Below are 15716 nucleotides of genomic sequence, written 5' to 3'. Positions count from 1 at the left end.
ATGAATTTAGCTATACCACATAGGGGGTATAATAAATATATAATTGTTCCACAAACATCCCAGGCGGGACAAGGGAGACTTCTCTCATATCAATGAGTGCACCCCGATTCATATTAGCTCAATGATATCGGACCTACTGTTTATCGCCGAGTCCGAACGGCGTGACTTAAGACACCACTTGTAGAGAAGTTTACATGGCTGAAATACTCAGGAAATGTCGCCAACATTACTGAGGGGTATTTTGCCACCGTTGAAAATTTGATGTTGCCTGGCCTGGGAATCGAACCCACGACCTTCTACGTGGCACCCCATAGGGGGTATACGACGAATATTTCGCGGTGTTACATGCATTTTATAATATACATTTACCACATTGTGGTGTAGGGTATAATAATTATAATACGATATTGCATTGAATACATACTTGCCTGAGTCACTATATGTCCAAATCCCAATATCAACGATAATTTGTGTGATCCAAGTTTTAAGCCGATTTGAATTATTCTCCGGTCATGCCAGCGATACCACAGCCATAGCGATGCAACACTAATAACCACGATTATCAATATGAAATGCATTATTATAAATTTTAAATGTAAATGGGTCATTTGGAGTTCTTGTACGCTCGATTTATAGTCTTTGCTCCAATAATCTTTTACACAGTTGTATTCATCACAATAGCAAATGCAAACGAAAAACCCAACATCTTGTAAAATAAAATAGCCACTAAAGAACCTCTTATTGCCATAATTGTTCAAGTATGAACGGTTAATTGACTATAACAGGTTTCGTAGCTCCTAACTCCGATTGTGATATTTGTCTATTCTTAAATGTTGTCAAGTCAAATGCTAACATTATTTTTTGATATGGAATTTTCAAGTTATCACATGGCGAGCAAATGTTGAGTGTTGGAATTAATTATTAATCACAAGCAAGAAGAATATTTTGCGTTGTTTTTTGGAGCCTACTTGCTTAATGTATACTAATATATTTAATCTAAATTTCGATTTCTATAATTTAGAATGTGACTGTAAACATATTTAAAATTCCAGTACAACTAATTGTTTTGTTACTTATCTAGACAGAAGAACTTAAATATAGTCTGTCTCATGCTTAAGTGTTCCATAGGCCATTTTTAACTTTTTGAGATAAAGGTGGTTTCTAGGGTTTTCCCGTATGCTCATTCGGTATTTATGGCCGGTTTCGGTCAGACATCATACAAATATTATTATGAAATTATTATTTTAGTAACTAACAAATTTAAAAACACATTCCAAAAAAATCAGGGCCTAATTACGGTATTCGATTCGATCGAGTATTTGCCGAATGAAACCTCAACCTATTCGAAAAAAGAACTCGACTCCGATCAAAAATTTTTTACGTTACAGAAATATAACATTTTAAAAGAAATTTATATATACAAGGAGTATATATGGCGAAAAACAAAAATCCTTTGCAATTCCGTTTGAAAAAAATTAAAAAAATTTTTTGCGAGCACATCTACAATTTTTGGCACAGAGGTTAAGAAAAAAATTCTGGTTTCAAATCTGTTCGCGTTCACAAAATTGAACGATGCGCGCAAAAGTTATAGCGGTTTTTATTCTCATATAAAGAAAAAATATTTAAAAATATCTTATGTGTTGTTATGAAAAAATGTATGCATAAATCGTTAAGAGCATTCCATATCTGTTCGTAGATGTTTAAATAGTTATTAAATTTATTATTATTTTCGCGGAAAATCAACAAATAATAAAAAAATTTTGAAGTAAATCCAAATTATCCTGTCCCAGAGTCCGTATAAACCCTCAAAAAATAAATTAAAAGATATACGCGGAATCTAGACAATGCGTAGAAAAATGTGATACCAAATTTATAGAGATTGGGTACATAAATTGCATATTATTGCAACAACAAAAGAGAAAAACTTATTGTTGGAAAATATTGTTGCAAACATATTTTTTGGTTTTATTCGAAAAATTAAAAAAAAAAATATTTGGGAGTTCTCCAACTATTTCGCTAAAATCCCATACAATAATTAATGTGTACTGCTAAAACTTTATCAAGAAATATAGTTTACCATCGTGAAAGCTTATTTGCTTACTTTGATAACTTATAAGGATAGGAAATTAAGAGTAATATTGAAATTACAATCATTAAAAAAATGTGGAAATTAAAAAGTTTATTATTCGAATTAGTTAAAAACAGTTGATGCGCATCCGTTTTTGGATACAGCGAATAGATCTCTTTCAATATTTATGCATATTTCGATGTTTCACTCAGCGGCCATTGTGTGCCGTCAGTTGCATCTCACAATCCCAAAAACCTTAAAGTGGGTAAAAATCGCGCAATTTGCATACGATTTTGATGCGCATCCGGTTTCAGTAGCACCCATCAAAAAAACGTCTATATACACATATTTCAAATAGATTCTTCAAGAACCGCGGATGTGCCTCCTCATTCTATTTTTTTGGTAAAAAACCGATATTACTCGCGAATCTCTGTAATTTATGACACGCGTTTTCGCACATATTACAATCGCGTATAAAGGATTCCATTTATGTAACAAATTTTAAAGAAAATCGCGGTTTAATACGCCGATTTGACAAAATAAATTTTTGCTGATCTTCCAATTTTCAGGGTATCTATATCCGCGGTTTTAGTGGATGGATTCGATCGCGGATGGGCTATTATGAGTTTTGAATATTATCTTCTTGCGCTTCCGGATTATTAAAAAAAATCAAAAAACCCCGAAATTCCGGCTTCAAAATGTCAGCATCAATTTTAGGTGGATGCAGTTGATATATCGAAAAATCATACACAGCTATCTTATTGCCCATGGAGTATTCTGTGATTCATTCTTTGGGAATGGGTCTATAAAATGAAAGGTTAAGCCAGAAATCGCATGGAAACATAAAAAAACTTGTTGGCTTCAACCCATTTTTACCCATTTTTCTACATTGATGCCAACACAGCTTCCACGAAAATTAATTTTAATGGTCGACATTATGGGATCCCTCCTAAAACACTTCATTTGAAAGAATTGTAGTCATACTTTATAGAATATGTTAACAGTTCGCGAATTCTGAAAGCGTGAAACTCGGATTCATCGATTGCAAAATATTTTTGTTATATACCACATAGAGGACAATTCACAGGATATTTACTATCCTCTGAAGTCTAGTCTATTCATCCCTATTTTGTTTGTCCAAGTGATCCTTTAAATTTTTGCAAACAAAAGTAAAGTTCTATGACAATCGAATTAAGATTAGACCTTTAACCTCTTTTTCCAGAAGACTAACTGGTCTTCTCATTTCGTTTTTTATGGTAAGTCATCCTTGTCTTTTATTAAAGAGATTGTGCTCTCTATGGGAAATCCTACCGAATACCCGGTATCACAAAATGGAAGTCAAGGAAGGTCTGGGGGTTGAAAATTCCCTTTCGGAATGAAAGCCCCTATTGAATATATTAAGAACCCCATAGGATCACACGCTGAAATTTCTGAGTTATGTCGTAATGATTGATTGATTGATTTTTGTTTGGAGATGTTGTTTCATAATTTTGAGGTGACATGTTTTCGGTTAAATAGAGTGAGGAATCTTTCTGTCGAATATTTTGTCTTTCTAGTTCAGTTCCTTCCATGTCTTTTTTGTTGTTGAACTGAACAAGTAACATAAGATGATATTTTATACCAAAAATAATAAAGGACAACAAAGTTAAAAATGTGTGCGCTGAATTTTAGCGAGTGGTAATCCCCAATTATAAATTTCAGAAAAAAGTAAAAACTATAAATGTCATAGGATATATGGTCAAATTTTCAAGTCGATCGGAACAGTATTGCTAAGAAATCAGCGTGTTTTTCTCGAAATGACATTAATGCATGGTTTATCCACTCGATTTCAACTGTCAATTCCATTGCTTAAACGTCAAATGAAATCCAATGGATTTCGGATGAGTTTTCATTTTACGTAAACGCAAAGGAATTGAGAGTTGAAATCGAGTGGATTTCGTAAATGTAAACTAAGCATTAGAAATCGGCTACAAAAATATATGACAATAGGTTAAATAGTTTTCGAGCTAGAGTTGGCACCGCTAAACGCTTTAGTAAAAACAATATAAACTTCGTAATATTTTATACCCTCTACCATAAGATGGGTGTATATTAAGTTTGTCATTCCGTTTGTAACTACTCGATATAATTGTAAACCCCACAAACTATACACGGTGCTCTTGAAACAAATTTAAATGGAAGGTGCTTACACCTGGGAAGTTTTAGCGGATTCTGAAACTACAATGTCCATAGATGAGAAAAATCAAAAAACAAAAAAAATCGCCGGAACCCTTTTTAAATAAATCGCGATTCAAGTTGACATTTTTGGGGGTTGTTTAGGTTTTTGCGATTTTGCTTGGAAACCGCAAGTTCCATCAAAATGGGAATAAAGAAGATGTTGTAGCTATCAAAATTCTCTACAAGATTGACCTTAATGATATTTTCGTAGGCTTTACAACTTTTGTGATATAGAAGTTGAAAATGGGACAATTTAAATTCAATTCAATTCTGTATCGTCTCCTTATAAAACAATGTCATGACTGTAATTTCTCAACTTAAACTTATACATCTAAAAAAATGGTACAACCTAGGAAAAATTACATAAGCCAGTCTTGTAGAGAATTTTCACAGCTATAAGATTTTCTAAGGTGCCATGCCGATAAGACTTGCCGTATTCAATCAAAATCGCGAAACACTAACAAAAAAACCTAAAAATGTAAACTGAGCTTCTTTATCTCAAAAATGGTACAGCCTGAGAACAAATCATAAACGTCAATCCTGTAGAGAATTTTCATAGCTACAACATTTTCTTTAGCTCCATTTCGATTGGGCTTGTGGTTTCCAAGCAACATCGTGAAAACCTAAAAAACACCTAAAAATGTGAATTTTTACCGCGATTTATTTAAAAATGCCTACAGCGATTTTTTCTTGTTTTTGGATTTTTCTCATCTATAAACATTGCTGTTTCAGAATTGACAAAAACTTCCCCTGTGTAAGCGGTTTTCATTAAAAGTTGGTTAAGACGCACCCTTCATGACATTGTTTTATAGGGGGGCGATACAGTCAGTGCATTGTCCCAATTTGAACTTCAATAATTCAAAAATGGTAAAACCTACGAAACTACCGTAAAAGTCAATCTTGTAGAGAATTTCCATAGCTACAACATTTTCTTCAGTCTCATTTTCATTGGACCTGTGGTTTCTAAGCAAAATAGTGAAAACCTAAACAACCCCTAAAAATGTCAACTTGAATCGCGATTTATTTAAAAAGCGCTCCGGCGATTTTTTTGTTTTTTGATTTTTCTCATCTATGGACATTGTAGTTTCAGAATCCGCTAAAACTTCCCAGGTGTAAGCACCTTCCATTTAAATTTTTTCAAGAGCACCGTGTATATACATATATTCTTGATCAGCGTGCAATTCTACATCGATATAGCCATGTCCGTCCGTCTGTGGAAATCACTCTAGCGTCCGAACGGATTGAATTAGGTGGGTGCAATTTTGGTAAAAAATATTATATGTAGGTAGGAATTTTGGTATTAAACGTTTTCGTTTAGCCCCATACAAAGTGACGAGTGACGCTTCGTCGTTTTAAGGAATTTTTAAGATATTTGTCTTAGTTTACCACCGAAAGATACCGGCTAAAAAAAGGTATTAAAAATTAAGATATTTTGAATGCATTTGTCCCATTTGACCACAGAATCGGTTGTAAATTTGTATTTTGTGTTTCCAGAGTCTAAGAAACATTTCTACCATAAAATGTTTATACAGGTCCACGTTTTGATATAGCCTCCATAGGACGATATCTCCCGCTTTTCGGTATTTTGAAGGTTTTAGCCTCATTAGCACACCGAAATGTCTGAAATTGGTACATGTTCTTCATTTGGGGTATAAAACTTTCCCCCAGAAATTAGTAGGCATAGGTCCACGCCTTCATATAGCCCCATTAGAACCGTTCCTCCCGAGTTTCGGTATTTTGAAGGTTGTGTCATCAATATGCCATCGTAACGGGTGAAAGTGAAAATTAATATTTAGTCTCCGTTACTGGTATAAAACGTTCCACCTGAAATTTTCCGGTATTATTTCTATATAGAAAGGTCTCTCCCAATTTTCAGTATTTTCAAAATTTTAGCCACATAATTCAACGGGAATAACTGAAATTTGGTATTTAGTCTTCGCTGGAGTTACGAAACTTTCCTTCAGAAATTTATGGGTACAGGTAAACGGTACCATAGAACGGTAATCCCGATGTTGTTAACTATCCAAATCCAGAATATCCAAGTTTAGGTCTAGTCGGTATTGCCCAATATTATGTATTTCGCTAAATTCGGAAAATTGTAAATATTGGTCCATGTTTTGGAAAGAACAAAAATGTTCCTCCATATGAGCTGTTTTGAAGGGAGTATTATCAGTTGAGATATATGTACTACTCCTGCAATAAAAGGAAGAGTTTTGTACTTTCATAAACGAAATAACACTAATTGTTCCTATTCACTTCAATATAGTTTGTGGTGGAGCGTATAAAATGTTCGGCCCGGCCGAACTTAACGTTTTTCTTACTTGTTCTCTTTCAGATTAAGAAAAAATCTACCCAAAAAATTTCGTAGTTTTCTCGGAAAAAAATTAATGAAAAATGGCTTTTAAGGCTAAGCACATTGGCTTACATCCAGTTTAAAACTTGGTCATGAATTGCTTATAATCGCATGTAGCCCTTATGATTTGTATTGCCCCTTCATTTTCACATAATTTGAAAGCTTAAAGATTTTTTAACGCGGAGGAATTCCGCTGCTATTTTTCAATGAAAGATTCAGCAGAAACAATATAGGTATGCATTTTACATCATATTTATATTCTGTAGTTGAGAATTATATTCGCACGAATGCCCTTTCTAAAGAATATGTAAGGAAACCCTAACAGATTAGCCTATATAGGCAAAAATATAGGAAAAAGCTTAAAATGTTTCACATTTTATTAATTTTAGTGGTATTAAATTATTAATTTTAGTCGGAGTTGGCCTTGGAGTCGTGAAAAAACTGGTCTAGAGTCGTAGTCGTGCCAAAAATACCTCGACTCCGAAACCCTGGTTACAACAATGTCAAAAATTTTAGAAAAATAAATCATTACCAAAATTATTACACTGTGCAACATTTTCAAGGTAATTTTGTGCAAACAACTTCTAATGCAGTTTTTATGAAAGTACAGACCCAGTAGTTAAAAACCGTCTTTAGGTTCTATTTTGTTAGCTCGCGTTCGGATTTTATAGGCCTTTCTAAACATGGTTAAATATTGACTTTTTAAACAAATCGGGGCTATATCTTTGAAACCAATGCGAATCTTTCCATGACATCCGCAGCAAACTTTTCGATAAGAACAAGAAGAAAGTACTTGGAAAAATAATGAACATGAATAAACTCATTTATTGCCTCATATTTTATAATATATCTAAAAATTTCGTAATTTGTATATATTTCGCAGCGTATCTCCAAAACGATTAAATTTTTCTTAATGTTATCTTTGAGAAAAATATTCGCTAGAATGTAGTTCACAACTCTTCAGAACATATCGCTCATTTACTCAAAGAGTGACACATCTCAAAAAAATCAAGTTTCGAGAAAAACGCGTTTTAAGTTGTCGATTGAAATTTGACTTCCCAACTTAAAAAGATTATTACACTAAAACTAAAATAACTACTTGGACCATATTTTTTGCAACCAGATAGCTAGATATCAGTGCTAAATTTCTGTATAGGATAAAGCATGCTTTGAAGTGCTTTAGTGCTTCATAAACTCAAAAAACTTTTGTGTTCAATTATGCGAAACCCGTAGTAAATGAGCTGTAGCTCATCGAGTTTTAGAGATATCAGCATGAAAATTTGACACAAGATAAAGTAGAAGTCGTAGAAAAAATAGAAATTGCTAACTCAGAAAACGCATTTTTGAGTTATCTCACTTTTTGAGTAAATGATAGATATCATTGCTGTGAAGCGCCTCTATCGCGTTGTTTCTAGCATATTATCCAACTACAATTTGATAAATATATCAAAAATACATTGAAATTTCAAATATGAGAAAAAACAGCCTGTGTGAACGTTGTTTGAAATATGTTTAGTAGAAAGTATGATGTAAAATACAGCCTAAACAACATGAAATAAGTCGGAGTTTACACGCACAAATTACTCGGGAAAGTAAAATGAGTTTTTGGGAGAGCGGGGTGAAAAGAGCTCGTCAATACTCTTTCCTACCCCCTATTGCCCAAAAAACTCAATTTTCTTTCCCGAGTAATTTGTGCGTGTAATCTCCGACTAAGTGTTTTACAGTTTGTTCTAAAGAATTGCTGCGCACATTGTCAATAATTTGGCGGTAACTGACCATAATTCCAGAAACTATATAAACTTTTATATATTTTATCAATTTTGATGCGCTAGATGCGGTTTTTCCTAGTTCGTCTGTTTGACACTCAAGTTCTACTACTTTAGCCCTGTATAGATAAGGCCATAAAATCCAATATGTACTTTCAGAAAATGTCCACTAGAAGTTGTTTACATTTTCAGTGTTGCACATTGTTATTCAACAAATATTTAAATTGTTAGCTCTTATATATATCGTCTGCTCCGTCGGAAAAGGTCGTAAGTCCACTTTTTTGAAAATCGCGTTTTTGTTGCAGGATGATAGTACACGTCAAAAAACGTCGTATGATATAAAGAAAATGGTAGCATGTCGCGTTTTTCTACATGTTTTGCCCTTGTCGGAAAAGGTCGTAAGTCCACAAAACGAACAAATTTGAGTACGAAAAGGTCGTAAGTCCACAGGAAAATGTATACTTTAAAAAAATACTACAGCTAATGTAGTTCAGATATAATGTTTAACGTCATCCATGGTTGGTGTGCAATGTAACGAACTAACCTACACCTTTGGATGATAATCGGATGATGTTTGGCGGAGCCTTTGGACCAAACTTTTGAACAAAAATGTGATAATTTCTATATTGCAACGAAAATTTACATTTGAAATCTATTTTCCCCTATAAGCGAACTGATTATGAAAGATGGACTTCTGGCCTTTTCATTGATACAAATTAGGATGCTGTATGTGTTTAAATACCTCATATATTAAAAAAAAATTAAAAAAAACACAATTTTTACTGTTTTACTGTCGTAAATATCACTTAACTTTATTAACTGGTCATTTGTGGTTTCTCTAGGGACATTTAATCACATAAGAGATTAATTAGTTTGTATTCTGATTTGAATAAAGTAATACCTTCTAACGGACGGGTAAGTGCAATGTTTATATTATTAAATGGTTCTAAGATAATAATTGATTGATTGAAAACTAGGAACCATGATGTCGGTTTTTGCTAACAAAGAGCAGTATAAATTTGGAATGGAATTAGACGATGGTGTCATGGGTCTAGTTTCCTATGGTTTTCACGGTGATTCTGAAAGCTCTGATGATAAACTTCCTAAGCCCAGGAAGACATTACATGCTGAAGATTCTACATGGTTTGCAGACAAAAAAAAACCCAAACGAAGAATAAATACCAAATTTAAGCCATTTCTGAGGAATATTGAGGCCACACCCGGAAATCGGGTGGTACCGTTCTATGGGGGCTATATGAAGGCGCCAATACCAAACATCCTAGAAGTAATAGAAACTTCTATACCAAATCACGAAAATCTATCTTTAAAATTGCGAGCTGTATCTTAATTTCGAAAGACGGACAGATGGTCATGGTTATACCGACTTAGAATTTTACTCTGATCAAGAATATGTATAACTTTTAGGGTCTCCGCTGAATATATCGATAGGTTACAAGCTGAATGACAAATTTAATTATACCCTCCATATTATGGCGGAGGGTATAAAAATCTTCAGAAATGTTGGTGTCGATATGCAATTTTAACATACCGCCAAATAATTGGTGGCTTGAGGCATGCCGACTGTGTCCACCTTCATAAAATGTATCTTATATACCTGATGAAACTATAGCTATCGATATGTTGCCTTCTAATCTAAACACTTGCTTTCCAATAAGACCAAAGCTTCGTTATGCATAGCATGTGGTATTTCCATTGATTTGTAGCATATTTAAGAAAGTGGGGGTGGTCGGGTCTTATTGCTAAAATATGTACCCTGGATTGGGGAAACGGAATCGTTCGTAAGTTTTATATATGTATATAGCGCCTTTAGCGCCAAAGGACATCCCTGTGCAGAATCTGAAAATTACATGGAATAAGTTCTTAGGGTGGGAGATTCAACAACAGTTGCCTCGCAAATTACTTTTCTGACCGATATTTTCATAACTTTAGCAAAAAAGCGTTTTTTATAAAATAAGGCCAGACTCCGCCCCCTTCCAGATTCAAAAAAATATAGAGCATATTTTCACTCCGGTTGTTCCTTGTATATTCTCTGAAATTTTCAAAAAAAACGGTTCAGACGTTTTTGAGTTTATGCGAAACATACAAACATACACACATTGTCTTTTATATATAAGATATAAGAATGAGCGATGATGAACCCGCTAAAAAGGCGTATGAATACATGCCACATGGCGGTGCACGCAGAATTGGCAGGCCAAGGAATAGATGGCGCAAACAAGTGGATGATGAGATGAAAAGGCGCGGTATTCCAGAGTGCAAAGCAACAAATAGAGAGGAATGGAGATCTCTTCTTAGTTCGGCCTATAGAACAAATGTTCTGTAATGGGCCAGCTAAGTAAGTAAGTAAGTAATATAAGATTTTACCCAAAAGTTTTGGTCCATTAAACACGCTAATAATTATCTCATCACCATGTTAAATTGCAAGCTTATTCTTTGTCTTAAACTCAAATCATTTTTAAAATTTCGCTCCGATCGGAATATTACTGCGATCTACAGGACAGCTACAAAGTCGGGTAAAAAATGTGTGTTTGGTCCATTTCACACCTTTCGATCATAACCAACATCTAGTGGGGTCACCTCTGGTCGGAACCCGACCTCTCCACAAAATTTCGTGACGATCGGTCCAAAATTGAGGCCTGAAGTTTTATTACAATTATTAATGGATGGATGGACACACATATGTAGCTTGATCGCTTTATCTCGTCAAGATATGAAAAAATGGCAAGGGGAGGGGGTCTACGACGAATACTTCACGATGTTACACGAATATTGGACAAAACAAACTTATAATACCCTTTCCACATTGTTTTGTAAAGTATAAATATTTTATTTTAAAAACGTCCGTAAATTGTAGGAAAAGGTCGTAAGTCCCAACAAAAATACAAAACTGTACAAGGAAAAGGTCGTAAGTCCAAAGACATCCTATTATCTCCCAAACGCGACGGAACTTTATCAAACAAAGTACAGCTATTGAAGCGGAAAAAATAATCGAAGAATACTGCCTTTACCACCATAATAAAATCTTTAAAACAGAAAGCTCTGGAATGTTTTTTCTTCCTCCTGAAAAATTTATTGAGAGGGACTTACGACCTTTTCTGACGGAGCAGACGATATTTTCGGCCGATGTGCTTCATAAACTCAAAAAACTGCTTTGCTGATTTATGTCAACCTCCTCGTAAATCAGCTGTAACTCACTGAGTTTTAGAGATATGAACATGAAAATTTGTCACAGGATAAAGTCAAGGTCGTAGACCAAAAATAAATTGCTAGCTCAGAAAACGCATTTGTTGAATTATGCCACTCTTTGAGTAAATGAGCGATATGTAGGTCCATGTTTTGTTATGATCCATCTATATATATAAAATAGAAAAATGTTTGTATGTTTGTTTGTTTGTTTGTTTGTTTGTTTGTTTGAAATTTATAGACTCAAAAACCGCTGAACCGATCTTGCTGAAATTTTCAGGGTATATTACTACATCGCCTGAAAGTAACATAGGCTATAAAAAGTTTCGAAATTCCGCTCTGATCCGGAGATATAGCATCAGAATCGGAGGTACCTCCAAAAAATTTAAACTTTGTATGCAAATATCTATAGAACGGTTACAGATACAGACTCCAAATTTGAAATGTGTGATGGATTTTAGCCTAAAAATAAACGTGCCAAAATATATCAAAATCGGTCCAGATTTGGATATACCTCCCATATATATTTTCGTCCGATTTCAAGTATTTGATGTACCAAACACGCTATATATGTCCGATTTCCATGAAATTTGGAATGTGTGACTAAATTTGTTGTAGAAATGAGTATACTAAATTATATTGAAATCGGTTCAGATTTGGATATAGCTCCTATATATATTTTCGGCCGATTTCATGTATTTGATGCACCCAACCCACTATGTATGTCCAATTTCAATGAAATTTGGAATGTGTGACTAAATTTGTTGTAGAAATGAGTATGCCAAATTATATTGAAATCGGTTCAGATTTGGATATAGCTCCTATATATATTTTCGGCCCATTTCATGTATTTGATGCACCCAACCCACTATGTATGTCCAATTTCAATGAAATTTAGAATGTGTGACTAAATTTGTCGTAGAAATGAGTATGCCAAATTATGTTGAAACCGGTTCAGATTTGGATATAGCTCCTATATATATTTTCGGCCGATTTCATGTATTTGATGCACCCAACCCCTATGTATGTCCAATTTCAATGAAATTTAGAATGTGTGACTAAATTTGTTGTAGAAATGAGTATGCAAAAATATATTGAAATCGGTTCAGATTTGGATATAGCTCCTATATATATTTTCGGCCGATTTCATGTATTTGATGCACGTAACCCACTATGTATGTCCAATTTCAATGAAATTTGGAATGTGTGACTAAATTTGTTGTAGAAATGAGTATGCCAAATTATATTGAAATCGGTTCAGATTTGGATATAGCTCCTATATATATTTTCGGCCGATTTCATGTATTTGATGCACCCAACCCACTATGTTTGTCCAATTTCAATGAAATTTGGAATGTGTGACTAAATTTGTTGTAGAAATGAGTATGCCAAATTATATTGAAATCGGTTCAGATTTGGATATAGCTCCTATATATATTTTCGGCCCATTTCATGTATTTGATGCACCCAACCCACTATGTTTGTCCAATTTCAATGAAATTTGGAATGTGTGACTAAATTTGTTGTAGAAATGAGTATGTCAAATTATATTGAAATCGGTTCAGATTTGGATATAGCTCCTATATATATTTTCTTCCGATTTCATGTATTTGATGCCCCATAGACGCTATGTATGTCCAATGTGTAACTAAATTTGGGGTAGAAATAAGTATTGAAATCGGTGTTGATTTGGCTATAGCTCCCATATTTATTTCAATGAAATTTGTGCGGTATCTATATTTATAAAAGAGGAAAATGTTTGTACGTTTGTTCGTTTGAACTTTATGGACTCAAAAACCGCTGAATCGATCTTCCTGAAACTTTCAGAGTATATTACCACATGGCCTGAAAGTGTCACAGGCTATATAATTCTTAAAAATTCCGCCCCGATCTGGAGATATAGCCTCAGGATCGAAAGGTACCTCCAAAAAATTTAGACTGTGTAAGCTGATATCTAACGAACGATTATCGATACAGTCTTCAAATTTGGAATGCGATGTGTGTCTAAAAATATTTTTATAATTTGAAATCGGCTCAGATTTAGATATATATTTTCGGCCGATTTAATGCATTTGATGCATAAAACACGTTTTGTATGCCGAATTCCAATGAAATTTGGAATGTGTGACGGAATTTATTGCAGAAATAAATGTTCCAAAATATTTTGAAATCGGTTCAGATTGGGATATAGCTCCCATAAACATATATTTTCGGCCGATTTCATGTATTTTCTACACCGAACAAGTCATGTATGTTCAATTTTGACGAAATTTGGAATCTTTGACGAATTGATCCTAGAAATTAGTTTGCCAAATTACAGTCGAAATCGCTTATAACGTCGTCGTATATAACGTCACATCGGTTATAACGACGATATCCAAAAGTCCCAAATCTCTGGGGCCCTTTATAGCCCTATCGATTATAACGACATATCGGTTATAGCGACAAATTCCGTCGGTCCCTTGACCGACGTTATAAGCGATTTCGACTGTATAATGAAATCGGATCAGATTTGGATATATGTATGTACCTCCAATATATATTTTTGGCCGATTTCATGTATTTTATGCAATAAACACCTTATGTATGTCCAATTTCAATGAAATTTCAAATAAGTGGCGGAAATTGATCTACAAAAAAAATTTTCAAATTATATTGAAATCGGTTTAGATTTACATATAGCTCCCATATATATTTTCGGCCGATTTCATGTATTTGATGCACCAAACACGCTATGTAAGACCACTTTCAATGAAATTTGGAATATGTGGCGGAAATTGGTCAGAAAAACAAATTGTTAAATTATATTGAAAGAATTTCAGTCAATAGAATTTCAGGAAATGCACGAACATACAAATCGATTGATACTGTGGCAACTGAAGACCACGCGGTTACCTATCCAGTTGAATTCCTAAATTCGTTGGATCTTCCAGGCTTTCCACCACATAATTTAGTGCTAAAAGTTGGTGTTCCTATTATTTTATTAAGAAACATAGACCCACCTCGCATTTGCAATGGTACAAGGTTAACAGGAAAAAAACTACATAACTATTTAATTGAGGCAACGATTATTACTGGGAAGTATATAGGTTCAGATGTACTGCTGTTGGTAATAGCATCAGAAACGCCCTTCAATTTTAAAAGATTGCAGTTTCCTGTACGTTTGGCATTTGCAATGACTATAAATAAATTCCAAGGACAGACTCTTCGTGTATGCGGCCTAAATTTAGCATGTTCTTGATTTTCTCATGGTCAGCTCTACGTTGCATGTTCACGTGTTGGTAGGCCGGCCGATTTGTTTGTTTACGCTCCTGAAGGAAAAACAAAAAACATTGTACATCCTAAAGCATTACAATAAATACTTTACTTTAAATTTTTGAATTTGATGCATAATTTTCTTTCTGATTTCAAAAAATCCGTAAAATTTCAAATGCATATCAATCTAAAGGGGTTGCGAAGCGCACCGGGTTCAGCTAGTATGTTATATAGTAGAATTTTTTAGAAGAATTGTTTTAGCTACAATTTTTAGTTGAAATAGATGAATTTTGTCATTTTCGGTTCCCAGTTGTCACAAAGCTCTTCCGCCATAGGCTTCTTCAAAAATAGGCACCATATGAAAGTGCCGCCCGAATGAAGACATTTTAGGTACATCATCTGACATTTTTAGGTACCCACTTAAAGTTGTGCACAGGAATGAAGACTAATTATTCCCATTTTAGTTCAGAATATCTATGGTGGATGGTGGTATGAAAAGTTCGGCCCGACCGAACTTAAAGCTTTTTTACTTGTTCATTAATAATTTTTTTTTTTTTAGTTTTTGCTTTAAAATAAACACTTTATAATAGAACACATAGGATTTCATAGTTCGATTTTTTCATTCACGAGAAAATACTCGATCGAATCGAATGTTGTAATTAGGCCCCACAATTTTAATTTTCGATTTAGAAGGTTTGAATTTATTGTGGCAAAGATGAGATTTTTTGTCACTTTGTTCCATGTGATTTACAATATTTTGCATTTGTGTCATAAGCTTAGATATGGAGCAACTCGTCAAAAATTATATTTTTAAACAATTCTCTATAACTATTTTACTGCAACAGATATTCTT

At 34.0% G+C, this 15716-nt stretch overlaps 1 protein-coding gene across 3 annotated transcripts in view; it reads right to left on the bottom strand.

Moving 5' to 3' along the window:
- LOC141397977 (probable cytochrome P450 313a4) overlaps window positions 1-611 on the bottom strand; it is a 32190-nt gene extending 31579 nt beyond the window's left edge. The window contains exon 1 of one of the 3 annotated variants that reach the window (XM_073975035.1): window positions 425-611. In XM_073975035.1, coding sequence (XP_073831136.1) covers window positions 425-608 — 184 coding nt within the window. In that variant the 5' untranslated portion in view covers window positions 609-611. The remainder of the gene's footprint in view (window positions 1-424) is intronic. The other 2 variants (XM_073975033.1, XM_073975036.1) reach the window with 2 other exon arrangements.
- Between the last annotated feature and the right edge of the window lie 15105 nt (window positions 612-15716).

This window comes from Musca autumnalis, unplaced genomic scaffold (genome assembly GCF_047663935.1).
Source record: "Musca autumnalis isolate F117 unplaced genomic scaffold, ASM4766393v1 scaffold_3, whole genome shotgun sequence".
Lineage (NCBI taxonomy): Eukaryota > Metazoa > Arthropoda > Insecta > Diptera > Muscidae > Musca > Musca autumnalis.
The sequence above is the reverse complement of the archived record's forward strand: the minus strand, read 5'-3'. Positions and strand labels throughout refer to the sequence as shown.